Below are 22,397 nucleotides of genomic sequence, written 5' to 3' on the forward strand. Positions count from 1 at the left end.
GATCCATAAAGATTGGTGCTTTCTTTAAATAGCTAAAGCTCTGACAGAGTGTTACTGGAATGCCAATCTGGTTCTAGTAAGGTAGTGGAGGAGTCAGGCTACTGAACTCCAGGTTCGTCTGCTCCATCCATTTATCTTTTTGTTTTTTTTTCCTTTTTCTCGTGCTTTTTTTTCCCCCTTCTTGTACTTATTCGGCTGTGAAGAACTCGGTCATGGTGACAGCAGCAATGGCAGTGACTGGGCCCAGCATGGACTCTTGGTGGAAGATTGTGGTAAGGTGGTGGCAGAGGAGTTGACTGAGGGCTGAGCAGGGGAGCTGCTGTCAGCATCAGCGGAGGTGACATTGGTGAGGTAGGCCCAGCAGCAAAAGATGGAGCCTGATGATCGGTGACTTCGTTGTTGTTTGGGTCCGGCACTGGTAGTAGCAAATCAGTGGCAGAATGGGCATCACTGGTGATGTTGGAAAAGGCAGCATCTGTAGTCGGTGTCAGATATTGGGCTTCAAGCTGCAGCGATGCAGTAGGCCTGGGTTGGTACTCCTGGAATGGAATGTGATGCAGGGGTGTTGGTTGGCCTGTTGTGAAGAGCCCACCCACCCCGTGCCACTGATGTTGAGTGGAACACAAGAGGGTGACTTCTATCGTAATTTCAGTCTTATGTCTTCTTACCTTCTCAAAGTCAAAGTGGTGCCAGAGCATGGTAACATATTACCCTTTTCACTATTTATTTGTTAAATACAACTTACAATAAATCATTCAATCTAATTCATGGTTTAGTTTTCATTTTTAAAATGCCAGTATAAGAATCCGTATTGCAGTGTTGTGCTTTTCTCTCTTTTTGTTGGCTTCTCCTTTTTTTTTAAGTTGCATGTTGCCCATTTTAGGAGGTACTTTTAGTCGCAGGTTTGTGTCTGCAGGTGGCATTCATGCCATAAAAAGTGAAGAAGTTAAGAAGGCTTTTCTATTTCTGTGCAATTTTCAAGCTGTTACGGTTTTTTCAATGTTGAAAACCACTTTTTTTTTGTGTTATTAAGCTGCATTTTCTTTAGGAGTGTTGTCATGCGGCGTTTCCGGACGACTTAAGGTGATAATTGAGTCAGTGACAGCCTCTCATGTTCCATTTTCTTAGAGAGAGTAAGGTAGAGAGGTCATTCTTTCAGTGTAGCTTTGGTTTTTGGTTGTAGTTGTAACTTCAGCTTTGAACTCTGACAAATCAATGAATTATTGTGAGGAGAATACTTCTTCTCACTTTTGCCAAACAGTTGTCATCTTTTCAGCCTTTAGCACCCAATTGTTACCAATAACCCACGACCAGTGACACAGAATTTCCTGGGTGGACAATTGTACTTATTAGCGAGAGATTGCTTATGACTTACCGATAATTAGCCACTACAATTATCTTTTAGCACTTACTCATTGCTGATAATAGGCTGTCACAACCAGTTGGAGACCAGTTATTCCCAGCACAATGCTATTTATTTTAACCTTCTTAACAAATACTAGAGTTTTAAGATCTTTTTGAGACAGATATCTTGAAGTTTATTTACAAACTAGCTATTTACATAACTACAATATCATAAATTTACACAGTCGGTATCCTGTGCTTAGTGATATTACTGTACATTTGGTAACTGACTGCGCTGTCTCCATTATGCAGACAGTGACTGATGGCAAGGTTGGTACCGTCATATCGGAACATGAAATGTGGTGGTGTCCTGTAAGCCTCTTAGTGTATGGTGGCTATGTGGTCTGAAATGTGTGTCATAATACTACAGGTGTATTGCAAAACTGCATTTTAACATTGGGTCTTCCCTGTCCCTTTAACCTGTTTTCTGTTGCATTCTACACTTCACCCTGATTAATATTGAATGATTTCAAATAGCTATGTGGCTGCTCAGCCCTCTAAGTATAGCAATACGTGACTATTGTTGAATATGCACCAGTGTGTGAATGAGCTCTGACACGGTGGGCAGTACTCTTGCCTCAAAGTCAGAACATTGTGGATTTAAAGACCACCCCAGAGCCTCGAGTAGTACTGAAGGAATGCAGCACTGTTGGAGGTGTCATCTTTCAGTAAAATGTTAAACTGAGATTCCCTTTGGTCCCCATCAAAGATCCCTTAACACTATTTCAGACAAGAAGGAGGAATCTCTCTGTGGTGTCTTGTAGAATATTTGTCCCTCAGTTGACCCTGCCAAAACAGATTCATTATCACTTTGCTGTTTTTGGGAACTTCCTGTGAGAAAGTTTGCTTGTGTACTGTTGCAAAAGAAGTACAGTCTTCCCTGTCTAGAGCTTTGAGATGTCGTGGAAGTCACTATATAATTGCATGGTCTTTTTTTATGTTTCAAGTTGAGCAGTAGATGACCTTTTGCCTTCTGTCCTCAGGGACGACGCCTTCTCGGACAGCCTGAGCCAGAAGGCAGACAGTGAGGCCAGCAGTGGCCCGCTTCTGGATGACAAGGCCTCTTCGAAGAATGACCTCCAGTCCCCATCCGACCACTTGCCAGAGTTTTCCTTTGGTGGAATCCTGGGCAGGTACAGGTTTCCTTTCCTTGAATACAAAAGCTGTGTGGGGGGGGGTGTTCAATAAATGTTGGCCCTTGTGACATGCCTGATAGAAAGAGGGGACAATGAAGGGAGTAGTGTGGAGAGGTGGCAGAATTCAACATTACGGACGACGTTTGTCATAGAGCATGGAAACAGATCCCTCCGTCCAGATCATCCATGTCAATCAAGTTACCCAACTTCAACTAATCCCATTTGCCTGTGTTTGGCACATATCCCTCTAAACCTTTCCTATTCATGTACCTAACCAAGTGTAACAAACAATAATAAATGTGTGGTTGTGGCTCTCACTGATGCCATAGTGAATAAGCGTACTGTCTGTGTTATTAAAAGCTGTCTGTCAAGCTTGGGTGGGCTGTAAGGCACCAAAGAGAGCCTCTGTGCCTCTTGACCAGTGTATGAAAACTACCCAAACCTGTGCTAGTGTGTACCTAAAGGATCAGGCTAATCCACAGTGCCTTACACAGAATTAAATAACTGGCCATCATTCATTGCCTAGATTGGTGCATAAAGAATGGCTGTAATTGGAACAGGCAAAGTAACTGCGCTCCAATAAATGAGACCACTTTGTACTATCAGAAGCTGTTGCTTCGTCGAGTATAAGGCATCAATAGACAGAATGACTGACTAATCCCTTCATTCCAGTAACCTGAGTCCATTCAGTGCCAATAGTGCCTCAAAGGATAACTGAGTCAGAAGATTGTGGGTTCAAGTTCTATTCCAGATACCAGAGCACAGAATCTGGACTGATTCTCCTGTGCAGGGCTGAGGGAGTGCTGTACTGCCAGTACCTTTCTGGTAAAGTTTTAAAACTGGGGCTGAGTCTATTCTTTCAAGGGAATGTAAAAGATGCTGCTTTTGAAGAAAGTGACAGAGGAGCTCTTGTGACGTGCTGGAAAATATTTATCCCTTCATGAACACCATTACTGTAAGATAATTGCTGTTTGTGGGAGTTGGCTTTGCATAAATTGGCTGCCGCATATCCCACATTCCAAGAGGGGACACAACATCAGTTTTAGCTGTGGAAGGATGTTCCGGATTTGTCAAGGATGTCAAATGAGCTGCCAATTCCTCTCTTTATTTCAGGGTACGGTTGAGGTCTGATGGCGCTGCGATTCAGCGACGTCGCAGTGGTGGGGATGCTCACAGTCCAGTCAGAGGATCAGGGCCGGCCATCGACACACCTCCCCGGGCCGCGGCATGCCCCAGCAGCCCCCACAAGATCACCGTCAACCGGGGCCGGATGGAGAGCCCGGAGAAAAGGCGCCTGGCCACCTTTGGGAGCGCCGGCAGCATCAATTATCCCGACCGGAAGAACCTCGGAGACTGTCAACCCATGAGGCAGACGTCTGCATCCACCCGCCACAGCAGTCTCGGAGATCACAAGGCCCTGGAAACGGAAGCACTGGCTGAGGTAATGAGGAGCTGAGCTGAGAGGCCACAGGGAATGGCCATTGATCGCAACATCATAGAAACTTCCCAGAGCTATCTTTGGGCGATTGGGGTCCTGCATGAAGTTTATTTTGGGATTGCCCCATGACACAAAGCCACCCTATTCCATCGTGAGATAGTGATCCCGCTCAGAGTCCAGGGCTGGTGGGTCTGGGAAAGTGCCATAGCACAGAAATCACTGTGTCACAGTTGGAGCTAAGGTACATCGTTGGATTGATACAAAAAGCCTTTCTCTGTAGTTTTCCTTGCTTTGCTTGACATGGGAGTACTTGATAAGGCAACGTAGAGCTAACTACAGAGGTACCTCGATTATCCGAACGGGATGGGCGGGCACTATTTCGTTTGGTTAATCGATTTAAATGCCTTTCCTCTGGGGTTCGGAGTTTTTAAAGTCTGCTCCCCATTCAGGAGACTGCAGAAGCGCACAGCGCGCAAGTCCCCGTCCCCCAACCCCGCCTCCTCTGCCCCCAACACCGTGCAATACCGCCCCAATGCCATTTAACACTGCCCCCCTCCATCTACACGGCTCCCCCCACTCTGCCCCTCACCATCTACACGGTACACGGCACCCCCCACCCCCAACCGTGTCTAACACTGCACCTCTCCATCTACACAGCTCCCCCCACTCTGCCCCTCACCATCTACACGGTACACGGCTCCCCCCACTCTGTTCCTCTCCATCTACACTGCACCCCCCACCCCCAACCCTGTCTAACACTGCCCCTCTCCATCTACACGGCTCCCCCCACCCCCAACGCTGTCTAACACTGCCCCTCTCCGTCTAACACTGCCCCTCTCCATCTACACGCCCCCCTGACCCCCAACGCTGTCTAACAATGCCCCTCTCCATCTACACAGCTCCCCCCACCCCCAATCCTGTCTAACACTGCCCCTCTCCGTCTAACACTGCCCCTCTCCATCTACACGCCCCCCTGACCCCCAACGCTGTCTAACAATGCCCCTCTCCATCTACACAGCTCCCCCCACCCCCAATCCTGTCTAACACTGCCCCTCTCCGTCTAACACTGCCCCTCTCCATCTACACAGCTCCCCCCCACCCCCAACGCTGTCTAACACTGCCCCTCTCCGTCTAACACTGCCCCTCTCCGTCTACACGCCCCCCTGACCCCCAACGCTGTCTAACAATGCCCCTCTCCATCTACACAGCTCCCCCCCACCCCCAATCCTGTCTAACACTGCCCCTTTCCATCTACACGGCTTCCTCCCACCCCACCCCCAACCCTGTCTAAAACTGCCCCCCTCCATCTACACGGCTCCCCCCACTCCCAACCCCATCTAACACTGCCCCCGCCCCCAACACTGTGCAACACTGCCCCTGGCCATCTAACACTGCCACGCATCCCCAATTGCCATCTAACACTGCCCCGCCCCCATGCTGTCTAACACTTGCCCCTCCCCCAAACGTCATCTAACACTGTCCCTTGCTCCCAATGTCATCTAACACTGCCCCCTTCCATCTACACAGTTCCCCCTACCCCCAACCTCTTCTAACACTGCCTCCCTTCCATCTACACAGCTCCCCCCATCCCCAGCATGGTCTAACACTGCCACTCGCCCCCAATGCTATCTAACACTGCCCCCTGCATCTACACGGACCCCCCACCCCCAACCCTGTCTAACACTACCCCCATCCATCTACACGGACCCCCACCCCCACCCCCAACCCTGTCTAACACTGCCCCCCTCCATCTACACGGACCCCCCACTCCAAATCCCATGTAACACTGCCCCCTGCCCACAACACTGTCCCCCCACCCCCAATGCTGTCTAACACTGCCCCCGCCCCCAAACCCATCTAACACTGACCTTTGCCCCTAACACTGCCCCCAATCCGTCTCCACGGTTTCCCCCCCCCCCCCCCCCACCCCCGTGTAACACTGTCCCCCACCCCCGCCCGCCCGTCCCCCAACCCCGTACATACTTGCCCCCTCTCGGGGCAGCTGGACTGGACACTAACAGAAAGACTGCTGCTGCAGCTGCCTTTGTGGGGTAAGTCTCCAAATAGCATGCACACGCAGCCCCACACACAACGTTTTACTGCAACATTTTGACAGGTTCCACCTTTGCCCTGTACAGGGTAATGTTGGAGAGATTGTGGGGAAGGGGGGTTCAGGGTAACCCCTGTGTGGAACTCCAGGGAAAGTGTAGCGAGAGGGAGGGGGCAGGAGGTCAGTCATTTGGAGATGGTGCCTGTTTAATCATTGTAAACAAAAGATGCGATCACTGTTGGAAACACGTCTTTGATGTAATGTTTCTATCGGGATCTCGAGATCCTCTTCGGATAATCCGATTTTTGGATAATTGATATTCGGATAATCGAGGTTCCTCTGTATATTCTGTATCTAGCCCATACTATGCTTTACCTTATCTTGTATGGCAGTTCTTTCATGGAATAATTCAAATGGAGCTTGGAGCTTTACTCTTTAACTTACCTATTCCACACCTCACCTGAGTGTTTGATAGACCGTTTTAGAGGGAGCTACACTATGTATGAAACATGCTATTGATCTGGAAGTGTTGGATCATGCAGCACTAAGCATTATTTACTCTCTTTCCAAGTTCTGTTCAATTCTGGGGTCTTTTGTTGGTGAAGGAACTTGCATCTGTATTTAACCCATTCTGTGCCTGAGCTGAGTGTGTCGAAAGGGGCACAAAACTAGGATCCTTACTTTCCATCTGATCTTGCAATAGTTGGCCTCGGAGTATTTGACAGGCAGTGTAAAGAAATCTGTACTCTTGTACCTACGCTTGCAAACCTCTCCTTGGGACTGTTTCATGGGGTGAGGCAGGGGAACGTTTACCTATAATTAACCTTTGCTGTATCGGTTCTGAGATTACTTCATGGACTCTGTAGAAGGGATCTTTATTCTGTATCTAACCAGTTCTGTACCTGTATTTGGGGAGTGTTTGATGGGACAACTTAGGGAGCTTTGATCTTCATTTTATGTATCAAGTTAAGAAATGGGAAAGGAGTTTAAGACATCATTGTGCATGGAACTCGTGGTAGCAGCTGTGCGGCAGTAGATTGTATAACTGAAATTAAGCAAGTGTATTATGGAGCAGAGACTGTTTGTGTTTAATAGGGGATATTTGCTTCTATGTTGATTGCTATCTGCACAATTCAAAAAGGTAGTGAACAACATTTGTGTCCACAATTAGATGAAACGGCGTATGGGTAATTACCTTGAGTAATTAGAATTGAACCAGATTCAGTTAAGACTAAGTGACACATCAGATGGAGTATTAACTCATCAGTCATTAGGTACATTGCATTAGTGCCTTTGGCCAGCCCTTAAATTCTCAATATTACTATTACAGGCTCTCGTGAATGAAAAGGGATCAGAACCAACCATCACGTGAATGGAACGCGATGCTTAGGGGAGCAGTGAGAAGTTTTGAGAGACAACTGATGACTTTTAGACATGGGTTCTGTACAAAAATGTAATGCACTTTCGCGAACTAAAGGCTGTGGAAGAGAGGGCAGTCCATTGCATCTTTTTAGGGTTGTCAGATATTGCCAACCTATTGTGACAAAGTAAGGCCGGACCCCAACATATGCAGCAGCCAGGGCAAGCAAATAATTGACCCAGGAAGAGTACATAACATGTGTAAGGACTAGCACGTGTGGAATGAAACTTGTCAGCAGGTTGAACTAAATCCAGCACCCATCTTCCCGATTCTCCCTAGACCCGAAAATGATTAGGCTTCTGGCTTCCAAAGGCGGCCAACTGAGGTGTTGGTAGGAGATCTAAGCAATGGTTAGTGAGGCTTTATAGCCAACATCCAAACAGCACAGTGTGAGCCTGAGAGAGGACGCAAAGCCTGGTCCCCATGTTCACCCTACTGCCACTGGCCAAAGAATCTCAACGTTGCCTCAGAAACCCAGAAGAGGTGCATCCATGCTCTCACTCTTGTCTGACCAGTCACTGTGCTACTGGGATCCTGTGCTACCAAAACCCACCAAATATTGAGTCTGTGGGTGAAGTGTCACGGTGGATCTTGCCAACTAGATATATCCGTAAACCTTTCATCATCCATCCAGCCATTCCACCTCCAACTATCCCTTGCCTCCACATAGCCATCTTCAAGTGCTAAAAGAATTGAGATTCTTAGTGCTGTTCCTATCTGTGAGGTCCAGACTCTAGGTCACCTGATTGAATAAATGATTCTTAACTATTGGCCAAATAGCACTTTCTCCCTGTTTATAAACACAAACTGTTATAAAAACAATCAAATGGCTTAATGATTACTCTCCACTAGATATTTTTCTTCGTAGCATCCAAGACATGAATCCTATTGTCTTTAAAAACTCCTGAAGGGTTGGCATCCCAACACTGTTACCACTCCCTAGAATCAGCCTCATGGGGGGTTTGGGGGGGGGGGAGCGGGGTTGTTGTTGGTGGAGCCCTCTCTACAAGGTACACTGGCTATCGCATGTTATCATGTACCTTGTCCTGTATATTCTGTACTCAATAAATGTAAATGCTCGATAAACTGCTTGTAACCAAAAGACATGCAATAAAATTTGTTTTGGGGGAAAAAAGGAGCTTTTTCTTTTCGAACGTTTTCCTGGACGTGGGAATGTTTCATTTATTTTTTTTTCTTCTTTAGTTTTGGCACTGCTACTGAAGAATAATTTTCAGTTTTGTTTCTGGCCCCAGGACATTGAGAAGACCATGAGCACGGCGCTCCATGAGCTGCGTGAACTGGAGAGGCAGAACACGGCGAAGCAAGCCCCCGACGTAGTGCTCGACACCCTGGAGCAGATGAAGAACCCGCAGTCGAGTGCCGTCAACTCTGAGCCCGCCAGCCCGCTCCATACCATCGTCATCCGTGACCCCGACGCCGCCATGAGGCGCAGCTCCAGCTCATCCAGCGAGATGATGACCACCTTCAAGCCGGCCCTGTCGGCCAGGCTGGTGGGGTCGCAGCTCCGGCCCCCGCCGACCAGGCCCGCTCGGCCTGTGATCCAGCACCGCTCCAGCAGCAGCGGCAGCAGCTCTGGGCTGGGCAGCCCTGCCCTTACCCCCACTGAGAAGGTCTTTCCCAATGGCGCGTCGGACAAGTCGGGCACCATGTGACCTGAGCCGGCCTGGCATCTCTCCCCCTCTATCTCTCTCACCCGCGACGGAGGAGGCCGCTTGGGCCTACTTGGCTGGGAGGGCCTTGAGCCTAACTTCCAGTCTGGAGCACTACCTGGATGCAGGAAGGAAGCCTTGCAAGATTAGAACTGCTTTATCCCCTTCCTTTTTTTAAAAAGAAATTATATATATATATATATAAATATATACTTGAAGTAAAAGTGCAGCAGTTATTTCTCCTAGTGAAACGAGGGTTGCCCGTAGCAACAAGTCAGCACTGGAAAATATATCCACATATAAATAGATATATAATATAAAGAAAAGGACTCCATTTCAGGGTTACCTCGGACACCGACCCTTTCTTCTGTGAGCTCAGGCAAGCTGCCATCCAAGCAATATGAGGAAGACACGAGGAAAAGAAAAAGGTGCATGCATTGTCACGGCTCGCTGTTTGGCCGTGACTGAAGAAGGTTGGCCACATGGGCCAGGAGTTTGGCCATTAGCTCTGTCAGGAGCCCACTCGTCCGACTGTTGAGGTCCCAGGCTCCTCCTGCCCCTGGGATTGACGTCTATGTACATAGAGGAGGACAAAACAAAACCTCGGTCCTGCTGCTGCTTCAGTGAGCGGAGGCAAAGTATAAATATTGTAGCACACTATTTCAATTCAATAATTAATAAATAATGCAGTTGTTACTCAATGCAGCATAACATAACAATAATATGGAAATTAGGCAGAGTCTGTGGTTAAAATATGTAGTTTAACTTATCCTACTTCTTTTTGTGAAGCAATTAATCAATGTAGTATTCCTTTTGTAAGAAACTGTTTTTGATGTACAAAGTGTTACTAAAACAGGCAGAGGGACTACATGACATTTAATGTGAAATCCCATCATCTCGTTTGACAAATGCACATTGTCATTATGGTTCTTGGTTTCATTTGGTTCTGTATGTGCTGGAGTGGGAGGGTGTGCTATTTTGGGGAGTGGGGATTGACTGTTGCTGTTTGGCTAACCCCAGCTGTTGTGGGGTGTCCACTGTCAAAGGTGAAAGGTAATAGGGCATCTTCAATGCCAACCCCAACTTCAGTACTGAAACAACAAATTGCATTACAAACTCTGTACACATAATGCGTAAAGACTACAAGGTGGCAAATTTTGATATGGATAGGTAGAAAATGATCTGTGGCTGGTGACTGATTTTTCCACATCACGAATGTGCGACAAAGGAGCGTCCTTCAATTTGTGTTTCACTATTCAAGCTGGGATGGCGATACGACTGTGTTCTTAACGTTTGAGGAGTTTGTTCCCAAGAGTTGACTCCTATTGGGAGTGATTGTTGGTCCTCCGCTATCTCATTCAACTCCCTTCCTGGACAGTGAGTGAATTGGGATGAACAGTTAGACTGCGAAGACTGTCATTTTCCATTGGCTTTGTGTGTGTGTGTGTCCACCCGCGCGCAGTGAGTGGTACTACTAATGATACCCTAACCCCCTCCTGTCACCGGAGAGACACAGAGGCCAAGAGTACTGCTGAACTTGGGTACCTCAGCACCATTACTCCAAATCTGAGATTTGCTGAACTGCTGCACTGACCATGTCTGACTTTAGCTGTGCAGGATGTGTCAGTGATAGATTGTAAGTATTCAAATTGAAGCCAAGCTTTTTAGAGTTACTTGAAAAGCATCTTATTTAAAACAATTTCATCACTGGCTTGGCCAGAATTTATTGCCCATTCCTAACTGCTTTGGAGAACGTGACAGTGAGCTGCCTTCTTGAGACCACACGTTGTAGATAGACCCGTAACGCCATTAAGGAGGGAATTTCGGGTTTTGATCCAGTGACAAGTGAAGGAACAGCAGAGGGTGCACTTTCAGATGGTGGTATTCTGATGTATCTGTTGCTTTTGGTCGAGGGAAGAAGCCTTGGTGAGTTGCTGTTATATATATCCTGAAGTTGGTGCACACTGCTGTTACTCAGTGTCAGTGGTAGAAGGTGTGAACATTGAAGCTTGGTGGATGGGGTACCAGCTAAGCAGGCAGATTTGTACTGGGCAACATTGAACTTCTTGAATGTTGTCGGATCTACAGTCAAGTTGTTGCACAAAGACAAATGGAAATCTGGAACTCTCTCCACCCACAAAAGGTATTGATAATGGGAGCAATGAACATTCAAACAGAGATGAATGGATTTTTGTTAGCTTGTGTTGTGGAATCAAGACAAGTTGAAGGAGTCAAAATACAAATTGATGGTGATGTAATGGAATAGATTGAATGAGGCTGAATGATGACCTCTTGTTCCTATGTTGTTAGGTGTTACCAGTTGAAGCATTTCCTGCAGACTGTGGCTAGAACTTCAGTTTTGTAAAAGGCATCTCATGCTGCTGGAGCGAACTGGTTTCTCTCGGCTTGATTTTTCAGAGGGTTTCTTGTGTCATGGTCGTGTGCCTACCTGTAGGCCTGGTTTGAATTCCATCTGCTCCAGAGACGTGCCTTAACACATCTGAAGTGACTGATTAAAAATATTTAATTCATTTTATTTTCATCTGAGAGCCAACAATGAGCTGCTTCCCACCACCATCCACCATTAGCCTTGAGCAAATGAGCTTTCACTGCATTGCCAGGAGCATGATTCTGAATGATTGATTGTTGCTTTGTACCATAACAAGGTCACAGTACTGATCCAGTACTTCACTCCCTCCACCCCCAATGACTATGGGCATTTTAACGTTGTAAAAACACCTCCCAGTGTTCGCCAATAACGTAAACAGACTATTTGACACTGCACTGCAGAAAGAGATACTAGGACATTTTGACCAAAACCTTGGTCAGAGAGAGAGGTTTTGAGTCATGCCTTTGAAAAGGAGAGAGAGATGGCAGACATAATCAGGGAGGGATCTCCCTGAACATCACAGGGCTCTTCCTCATGACTCCCTTTCATTTGTCTAATAGACTTGAGAGGCACTGTATTGCACGAGGGGTTGGCACCCTAGCTGTTAATATTCCTGGAGATTTGGTCCTATGACCTCCCTGCTGTCACCAGCCTCTCCCTCGCACTCCCACCCTGAAACCGTGCCATCTTCCCATCTCAGTTGAAAATGAACTTTTTTTGTCATTCAACCAAGATATCTGCTCCCTGGATCTCCTCAGACTTGAAGATTGATCCTGGTTCGCTAGAAATGTCAGGACAATCCCAATGGATCAGTAAGCCATACTGCGTGTGCAAAGAGTTTTGTGCCCTGCCTCCCAGTCTCCTGTGGTGTACTTGTGGGAATGTCCATCATACTCCCCTCCCCCTCACCCTCAGACCTCTTGTCACATGACAGGTCATGGATCTGAGCCATTGCCATTCATTTTGGAAGTGCCCTCCCTGCTTTTACTTCCTCTGTAGGTTAGCAGGGACACTGAGGCCTACAGTCAACCCTCAATGGAGGCAACTGGCTGAACTTCCAGCTTCAACCAGGAGGAGCTACATTGAAGACTGGTGGGCCTACAATAGGCTCTGTGGAACCCTGGCTGATGCTTTTCTGTCCTGCTCTTGTCGGCCCTGCTTTCATCTGTCTGAACTTTAAAATCTGCAAATCTGAGTTGACGCACAGGGCCAATGGTGGAATGAGATCAAGCATCGTTATTACAAGAGGCGCATGCAGTGCATGCTGTATTAGTTTAGAAAGATAATAAGTGGGTCTGGTGTGGCCTGTGTGTCTGAAACATGCACTTCGATATACAAATGTAGAAGATAACACCTCTTTTTAAGGCCATATGGTGCAAAACATGAGGTTCCACTAGAGACACCTGACCGCTCAGTAGAAACAGGCATCAGCAGATTGTGCTTTGTATGTATGACTCTCTTTCACATTGGACAGCGCATGCAGCTGTTCCGTCTCTTGACGGAGCTCCTGTTATGGGTCAAACCGTCGGCCTGTACAGAGCACTGAGGTAATATTCTCTTAATTTTGTGGATCTTTAGGTGAGTTTCTGAAGTTACTTGAGTGCGTTCGACTCTATCAACGGTAGTATAAATCTGTTTCTGTAACTTGGTGCTCAGTTGACAAAAACATCGCCATCCAAAGTGTGTGTAAGAGAGAGACATACACATTTCTATTAGGGAGGGCCACTGGATTCCAAAATGGATAGTGTGACAGAGTAGTCAGCCTGACCTGAACACCCCGCCCCCCACTCCTCCCCCTCCCTCCCCACCTGACTGCTGTGTTCGAAAGAAGCCAACATTTTCCATTCTCAATCAAGCCTGTTTTGAGATGGAGAAACATAAAATTGATCCTGGGTCCTTGAGCATAAATTGTGAGAGGAGGATGCATGGATCAGTCAGACAGCCAAAGTACTGCAGATGCTGGTGATCTGAGCTAAAAACCGAGAAACTGTTGTGAAACCTCCGCAGCTCTGGCAGCATCTGTGGAGAGAGGAACAAAGTAAATGTTCCGAGTTGCTGTCCTTTCATCAGCAGTAGAAAATATTAAGAGGCGTAACATTTGTTTAAATGAGCACAGCCCATGGAAAAAGCGAGTGGGGGGAGATTAAAGATGTCATTCAGCAGCCTATTTCCGGAGAGGGTGGGAATGTACAAGGGCATTTTTAATACCGATCAACAGCGCTGGGGGCTCCTTCAAATTGTGAAAGATCCCACAATGTTCTCAGACACCAGTTTTCAAACAAACCTGTACACATCATCAAACCTGCTCAGGTCTCTGCTGTTAACATAGCAGAGCGTCAGTAACCACTGTCCCAGACGTTTAATATTTTTTTTTCCCCCATCCCCACTGAACTTCCACAGATGCCGACTCCTGCTGGATTGTGATCCAACTGGAGTGGATTTTTACTGGGATGGGATCCCAAGGGTGTTAATTCCTCCTGGGATACAGTTCCTTGGTGTTGACTCTTTCATGGTCCAGGAGTTTCAGCTCCTAACCCAGATGACCATACATGAATGCAGACAACTGTGTACCCAACGAGGGGGGAGGGTGGAGAGCAATGGTACAGCTTCCCACCTGATTCTACCACTAACCTGCTCTGTGGCTGCAGGTGACAGACCTACAAAACGCAGATCTATAAAACAGTAATCTTTAATCCTTTACATGGCCCTTCTGTTCCCGTAGTGTCAGGCAGTATCCAAAGAACCTGGACAACTGCACTCACGATGAATTCTTGCAGGTGGGTTAGTAATGGAGCATGTAAATACGTAATTGCCTGAATTCAATTGGCAATACAAGACTTTGTTAGGTGGAGACTCATTGATGCCAATTTGTAGCTTCGGTCTGAATCTGCCCATTGTTAACATCAGCCAGCATCATTTCAACTGACATCTCGTTTAAAATCTGTAGTGCAGCAATTAACGAATTGACTGGAAAGAAGAGAAGCTGGTATTAATCTCCTCCTTCAAGGGCTGTTTTTAAATAGGGTTGTTCACTATTCTGAACCCTTTTTCATGCAGGTTGGTTGGCAACCATGTTTAGGGCAATTCGCAAAAGAACCAAGGGAGAGAAGGAGGAAATCAATTTTGTTTTAATGTTGAGAGTTGTTCAAATCTGGGCTATACTGCCTGAAGGATGTGGTGGGTGTAGATTCAATAGGAATTTTGGGAAATTGGCCTTGTATTAAAAGGGAAAACGTTCAGAACCAAGTGAAAAGTGTAGATGAAGGGATTGGGATTTTTTGAGGAATTGGCATGTTGAAAGATCTCTTATCTGTGCTATGAAAGTGACTGAAAATATACGTACATATAATACAGAACCAATATCTGGGACTATACTTGGAATTCATTTGAGCTAGTTAAAGCTGTTCAAATCTAATCACCTTGGCATGAAACCACCGATGTTCGTTAGAGAAGGTAAGGAGTCTGATCGGGAATCATCAATGAATTGGGAGAAACTTGAACTCGATGCTTCAGAAAGGGGGAAGCTAAATACTGAGATTGTTCCAATATCAAACAGTTTGAGTAAGGGAAACCATTTTTTTAAACTTAGAATCAGATGGCATAAATTTGACATTAGTAGAATGTAAGGGAGAATTCAGATGGAGACCAGGAAGTATTTGTTCACTAAGTCAGTTAATAAACACCTCCAAGACTTCCTTGCAGTATTCTTTCAGAAGAAATTTTTTTAAAAGTTTGGGTTTAAAACATTAGCTTCATTAAGGAAGTGAGGTAGCTGAAGGGATGGAAATCTGTGGGAGAGCAAGGACACTGGGCAGATTGAGCTGAAACACCTTTTTTTAAAAAGATCTGGAATGTTGTTATGTTCTCACAGGAAACCTTGGACACTGCAGCCAAGGGTTCCTAGAACCACCCAAGATGAGATCAACTAAACCACACGGACTTGGCCAGTATTTGGGGAGAATCTTTCCGATCAGAGAGACTCCATTCCACACTGATCATTGTTTTTACCAACCAGAGTTCTGAAGTGATCACAGGAGATGTTTTGAGCTCTCAAGGGAAGAAAACCACCTTTATTTTAATTAATTGACAGAATCAGGGATCTCTGGCATGGCTAGAATTTCTTGTCCAGTGTGATCTGCTAACAAAGTGGTGGGAGGACAACCTCTTGAGAAGCAGTTTTGACACAGCTAAGTGTCTTACTGTGCTCCTTCAGGTAGTTGACGCAGATGGGTGTAAGACTGGAATCACATAAAGGCCAAACTGAGTAAAAATAACAGGTTTCCTTCTCTAATGGACAGCAGTGACCCAATTGGATTTTTGGACTAATTCATGATCCACTTCATGGAAACTGCCTCTTTTTTTTTCAGAAAAGAATTAATTCAAGTTCTCAACTGCCACAGTGGAAGTTGAGCTCACTTATACCTGGATTGTTGATCTAGGCTATTTGGTAGATCATTCTACAATAGCTCTACAATGTCCATTAGCCATGTCATTGCCATTCTCATATGTATGGGGGGAGGTGGGAAACTACCAAAGGATGATGTCCCACAAAACAAGCATTCTTTCTCACAGGCAAGCTGCCTTGGAGTTTCTCTTGCCTGTTGTAGTCTCGTACATAGTGTTCATAGCAGTTGAAAATATGCTGTAAATTATGTTTAACAAACAGTTGACTGTTTTCAAACTGAGAGGAGATAGAATTAGTCGATTCCGCTCACCAAGATTTTGCACTTAGTAGCTAAGTAGCTTGTTGTTAATCACGATGCAAATGTTTAACTTGTAAATGGTAAATGATGTAGTGACTGTATGGAGTGATGTCCCTCTACATACATGGAGGTTAACAGTAATCTCACCTCTGTGTTAATTAAACTATGTTGGTTTCTAATTTATTTTTTTTTAATATCCTTTGGACTTGGACATGGACATGTTATCCTTTTGGAAATGTAAATGAATGATTTTTTTTCTCTCTCTAAAAGTTTGTTCATATTCCGTGTTATATAAAAAGAATTGTTGTCGGTCTTTGTTTTGTATTACCTGTGAAACAGACTTGCTTTTTTTTTAATTGCTTGTCTACATTTCTCCACCTTCCCAATGCTCAACCCTGTTCTATCCAAGCCTCATTGTACTACGACTAGAGTCAAAGTCTGAGGGGGATAAAAACCTTGGGACTTTTTTCTCCTGTGTATCAGGAATTCATTTTTGTGTTTCGTCGAACTGAATGCTGGAGCTGGCACACAAGCAGAGAGCAGGTTGCTTTTCTCAATTTGCAGGCCATCTCATCCCTTAGGCCTTCACAGTAAACTCACCATTGAAACATGAGGCTTTAGAATAATCTGAACACCTTGTAGCTGGGAAGATGATAGGTTTTGGCATGAACAGCAGAAACAATTTAATGTTTGTGTTTATTTCTGCCACAGCCGCCTCCTACAGCTTTGCCCTCTCAATTCCCCACAAATAATTCTTTCTAGGTCATTAAGATTATGATCTTAACAAACTGACCAATCCAACACTGGATTGAGCCAAACAGCCCAACCATCACCAACAGATTAGGTGGAATGGCAATTCTAAATTGTCCATAGTGTCAAGGGATGTACAGGCTAAATGGTAGATCAGCCAGGGGAAATGCGGGGTTAAAGGATCTGGGCTGGGGGAAATAGGTCTGGTGGGATGCTTTTCAGAGGGGTGGTATGGAATTGATGGGCTGAATGGCCTGCTTCCACCCTTGCATCCGATGGTTACACAGTATTCATTCTCCATTATCTGTGACAACCGGCAACAGCCGTCTCCAACAGCTCTTTGAACATAGCCATTTCCACTCTGAATTTTTCCCACTTCAACCTATGCTCCACAGGAGCTGCATGGCTGGGCAATGATTAAAAAGGCACATACCTCAATACAACATGTGCTGCAAGGGGCAGTCCTTTATTTTTTCTTTCATGCAGCATCAATCAATGTTGGAGAGGTGAGGCTGCAAAACAGTTTAGTCTTTGTGTGTGTGTGTGTGTGTGTGTGTGTGTGTGCGTGTGCGCGCGCGTGCAAGAAAGACTCAACTTGATTCAGGAGTTTTCGGGGGGGTATTGTCACCCCTGAAGATGGTAGGACTGGTCTTTAGGCCATTGTGTGTAACCACAAGATCGTGTGATGCTTTACAATACACACATATCTTTACATGGAACATCTTTTTCGCAGAAATTTTCTGACTCTAATATTCTCTTTAAATATTTAGGCTGTTTCACTCCATCTGCAACAGACTTCATTCCAGTCTGTACTAGAGGTAGCAGTGACCAGCCTTGGATTGGGATTTGCTGTAAGGAATATTCTACCTTGTATCCAATCTGTAATATATTGATCTGAGAGTGCTCGATGCTGCTGTCACAGAAGAAGTGTTCCATTCCAGTCTACTCTCGGTCAAACCTATGCCATGAAGATGAAAGCTACACTCCTGCTCATGTTTGCATGTCATTCTGCTCCGTCATTTAGGATCGTTGTTCATTCCTAGTCAAACATCTATCTCTAAGGCAAGCAAAGAGTAGGGTCTCTTTTGTGAGTCAATGTAAATATGTAGGGCAGCGAGCAGCTAGACTGTCAGTATACATTGCCGGTGGGAGGCTGCCTGAAGAACGGAACAAATTGATGGTACCTACTTGTTGCTGGAACCAAGTTTTGCCCTTCTTGTTCTCCTTGATGAAAGAACCGAAGCAGATGAGAATGTGTACTCAGCTGGAATGCACTACCTGAAACACCACTGGAAACAGATTCAGCTGTGACTTTCAAATAAGAATTAGTGATAGACTTGAAAAAGAAGCAATAGCAAAGCTCTGAGGAAGAGGAATAGGTAAGGAATAATTTAATAGCTTTCTCAAAGAAAAGGCCCATACAAATGGGCCTAATGGCCTCCATTGCTGGGTCTTTATGGGTTTTGCAATGCTGTGCACAATCACAGAATGGTTTCAACACAGAAAGAGCCCATTCAGCCCCACTGTCTCTGTCCTGGCTCCCCATGTAACAGCCATTCTTCCAGCACATTCTCCCTATTTGAACAGCATTCCCTTTTAAAAACCTCAATTGCATCTGAATCCAACTAGTTTTTGGGCAGAGTATTCCAGACCTGAACCATTTGATGGGTGAGAGAAAGTCCCTTGTATTTATTATTCCTTCACGAGAGGTGGGCCAGCACTGATTAACCACCCCATTTCACTTTTATGTATTTGTTCACCAATTACATTAAATCTGTGCACGCTCATTTCCAATCCTTTGGAAGTGGGAACAGTTTCTCTTCCTTCTGTTCTGTATAGACCTTCATGATTTGAACACCTCAGTCCAATCTCCTTTTCACTTGTTCAAGCAGAATGGTGCTAACTACTCCAACCACTCTTCACAACTGAAGGTTCCTCATTTTTCTGAATCTTTTCTGCACTCCAATGCCTTTACGTCCTTAAAGTGTGGCACCCAGAATTGGATGAAATACTACAGACGAGGCTAAACTCGTGTCTTCAACAAGTTGAACATTTACATCCTATCTTATCCCCCTAAGCCCCTATTCAAGAACAGCTTCTTCCCACCTGTTATTAGACTTCTGAATGGGCCTCTCAAATTTAATATTGATCTCATTCTTTGTACACCACCACTGCAGCTGTAATATTGTGTTTCTTGCTCTGTTGCACCTGAATGCACTTTGCATGATATACTGCATGCAAAACAGAACTTTTCACTGTACCTAGGTACACGTGGCAATAATTAATCAGATCTATTAATCAGGCTTTGGATGTTCTATACTTTTATTCGCTGCTCTCTCAAACTGACTGCTACTGTGATTTAAATACATCTATGCCGAGGAACGTTTATAACTATAAGCATGGTTGTCGAATTGATATATTCACAAACCAGTAATGCTCAATCAACCTCAGTAGCTACTGAAGAGGGCAAGACACTTATATCATCCATCCTATACTTCTGTGAGTTCCTTTTCACATTTAGTGAACTTATTGAAATAAGGCCCAAGCCGCAGTGGTCTCTGCAATTTGAAGTTGCACATGGAAGGAGAAAAGGAGAACTGATCTGGCAGACAACATCCACCACCCCCTCTCATTATTCTGTTTCTTGTGTTTGGCCCTCAACAAGGTCTTGGTTCAAAAAAAAGCAGCAAGGAGCATTTGAATGAAACTGGATTGAAGGAATCATCTGTCACAAGGGCTTGCATCCAACCCACAGCACAAGTGGTTATGGATCACAGCAATTTTCCCAGTGCCTACAATCCTACAGTCCTGAATGGTCCATGAGCGAATTCCAGTTATTTGGAATCAGTGAGGAGTAAAACCAAGATGCATTCTTATTCCCAACTGGACAGAGACATCACAACCACTTCCCCAGAGCTGAGCTGAGCTGAGCTGTTCTCCCTCCCTCATTATGCCACTAGTTACCATACCAATGACTAACGTGCAAGCCTTGAAGGTTCCTCTGCCGTTTCCTGCAACCACTTGCAGCCTGGGCTCGGCCACTGATCACTAGTCTCCCAGTAGGCAATGAAGACCTAAAATGGGACTAAATTCCAATTCTTTCTCTATTTGTCCTTTCCATAAGGGAGATTCAAGGCTCTAATTTGAATGTTGACTCAAAGAAGCTTGGATCCTGTTTTATACTTTCAGTCAATCTTGTCATTTACTTCCTAAGAGAGCTCAGCATTGAGAATGGACATTATCATTATTTTTAATCATCTTGCTGAGGAACATACCTGAGAAAGATGGGACTTGAACGCCGATTTTCTAGCTACTACCACTGTGCCAAAACACCCTGCATAGATGTTATGGTCTGATACTTTATCAGCTCAGCATGAACTGGGAGTTTAGTGAAATGAGTTACCTGGGGTCAATGATGGACCAGTTTCCATTACAAACCCTAGAAAGTAGGAACTTGGATTCAAGTTCCCCTTTTACCCCTCTGCAGAGTCTCTCTCTCTCTCTCTCTCTCTCTCTCTCTCTCTCTCTCTGCAAACGGCATTAGTTAATGTTGAAAGTCAGGCATTGTGAGGTTTCCATTAATACTCTGGGTCTTCAGCACATAATATAGGCTGATGTTACCGTGCAGCACCAAGGGAGTGCTATCTTTTAGTTGAGGCACTAAATGTTGGTCTTAACATATCTCACATGAGAGTGTAAAATAATAACCCATGGCACGAGTTGAAGAAGACCATGTTCGTTGTCTGTCACTCAACCAGCACCACTGAATACACCAAAAACATGCCCTTGGTTTTCTAGCCATGATCACCAAACCAGCTTCTATTTGACCAACTCTTCCTGGGAAATCAGACTGGTGAGGTAATCATATATGGTCATGTTATCGTGCCATTTGGAAAAAGGATCTTTCTCATCAGCTTTCTGATGTTTCAAAGTGCCCAGATCACCAGGTGAAGTGGCCTGCTCGATTCCCAAACTACAACAATTCTTTCATTTATGTAGCACCTTTATCATGTTTTGTCTAAAGGTGACATTAAAAATACCATGACTGTTGTGAATGACACAAATGTGACAACTGTTTTTTTTTGGGGGGGGGGTAGTTGCGCCCCACAAATATCACAAATTGTTCATCTTTAATGATATCCATTAATGATAACATTCTGCCCATCCTGCCCTTCAGTTTTTCCTTCCCTTGCACTTCTGTTAAGATGGAAGACAGAACATGCATTTCTTAATGCCTTCCGTGACCTCCGGTGGTCAGGAAGCACTTCACACTCAATTAAATACTTTTGAAGTGTAGTCCCCTATTGGGACATAGGAAAGTGCGACAGCCAATTTGTGCACAGTGAAATCCTCCAAACACCAACGAAGTAAATATACATGTAACTGTTTTAGTGATGTCAATTGAGTGTAGGCTAGGATGCAAGGTAGAACTCCTGTGTTCTTCTACAAAACGTGCTGTTTATTCTTTGAGATTCAACTTAAAGAGCCTTGATTTTGTATCTCATCTGAAAGCACTCCATCAGTACTGAACTGAAGCCCTAATTCAAAGGCAAGCTGTGTTATTTGCAAATGTCCATGGGTGATGTCAGAGCAGATGGTTCCCACTATCTCAACAAACCTGAGAGAACCCAGAAACCAAAGTACTGTATCCCCTAAAAGGCAGTATGTAATCTTTCACCCAGACCGAAAGGTCCCAGGTTACCCACGGTCATCCACAGCAAGTCTGTCTCACAGCAGTTTATTGAAGATATGAATTATTCCCACAGCCATGTGTGTGGTTGGGATTGAAGGTCCCCTTCTATGTAATGGCACTGCACTTTTGCAACCTGAATTGTATATTTTGTAAAATTAGACATGTATAGGACAACAAGAGAATTAACAGATCCCCAAGTTGGTATATGGCGTTACCCTTCCTGACTGGTTAGCCCTATTGCACTGAGCTCTGTGATAGGTTGATTCTCACTGTTACCAGGCAGCTGCAGGGCTTGTGATAGGCTGTCCTTTTTAGTGATGTTTGATGCTGATCTTCTGACTGGATTGTTATTTGTACTGTCTGATGATGTCATTGATGGTAGAGCATCTGATTGGATCTTCTGTGATGTAACTTGATGTCATCTGCACCAATCCGTTGATCAGAGAGGACATTAATTCTCACTAATCAAATAAAATGGCTTCCCTTTCCACTGGACCTGGTGTCTGGCTGATTTATTTTTTCCTCATTTTGAGACATTTCAGTTGTTGTCTGATTTCAGTGTAGATGCTGACGATTATGTCAGGCAATTGTCTGGTCACAGCCAATTTACAAATGGCCACAAACCCCCAGCTCAGGGAAAGAGCTCTCAGCAACAGTCTCAAGGCCTGAACATGTTCAGACATTCGTCCAGCAGTGTACAGTCATGGGGGAGGCGGGGGCAGGGGGGGGGTGATGCAAAAGTCC

At 45.1% G+C, this 22,397-nt stretch overlaps 1 protein-coding gene across 1 annotated transcript in view; it reads left to right on the forward strand.

Annotated features, from left to right (window-relative positions):
* LOC140483455 (SLIT-ROBO Rho GTPase-activating protein 3-like) overlaps window positions 1-22,148 on the forward strand; it is a 273,429-nt gene extending 251,281 nt beyond the window's left edge. The window contains exons 18-20 of the mRNA XM_072581655.1: window positions 2,388-2,537; window positions 3,654-3,981; window positions 8,702-22,148. Coding sequence (XP_072437756.1) covers window positions 2,388-2,537; window positions 3,654-3,981; window positions 8,702-9,121 — 898 coding nt within the window. The 3' untranslated portion in view covers window positions 9,122-22,148. The remainder of the gene's footprint in view (window positions 1-2,387; window positions 2,538-3,653; window positions 3,982-8,701) is intronic.
* The last annotated feature ends 249 nt before the right edge of the window (window positions 22,149-22,397 follow it).

This window comes from Chiloscyllium punctatum, chromosome 12 (assembly GCF_047496795.1).
Source record: "Chiloscyllium punctatum isolate Juve2018m chromosome 12, sChiPun1.3, whole genome shotgun sequence".
NCBI lineage: Eukaryota > Metazoa > Chordata > Chondrichthyes > Orectolobiformes > Hemiscylliidae > Chiloscyllium > Chiloscyllium punctatum.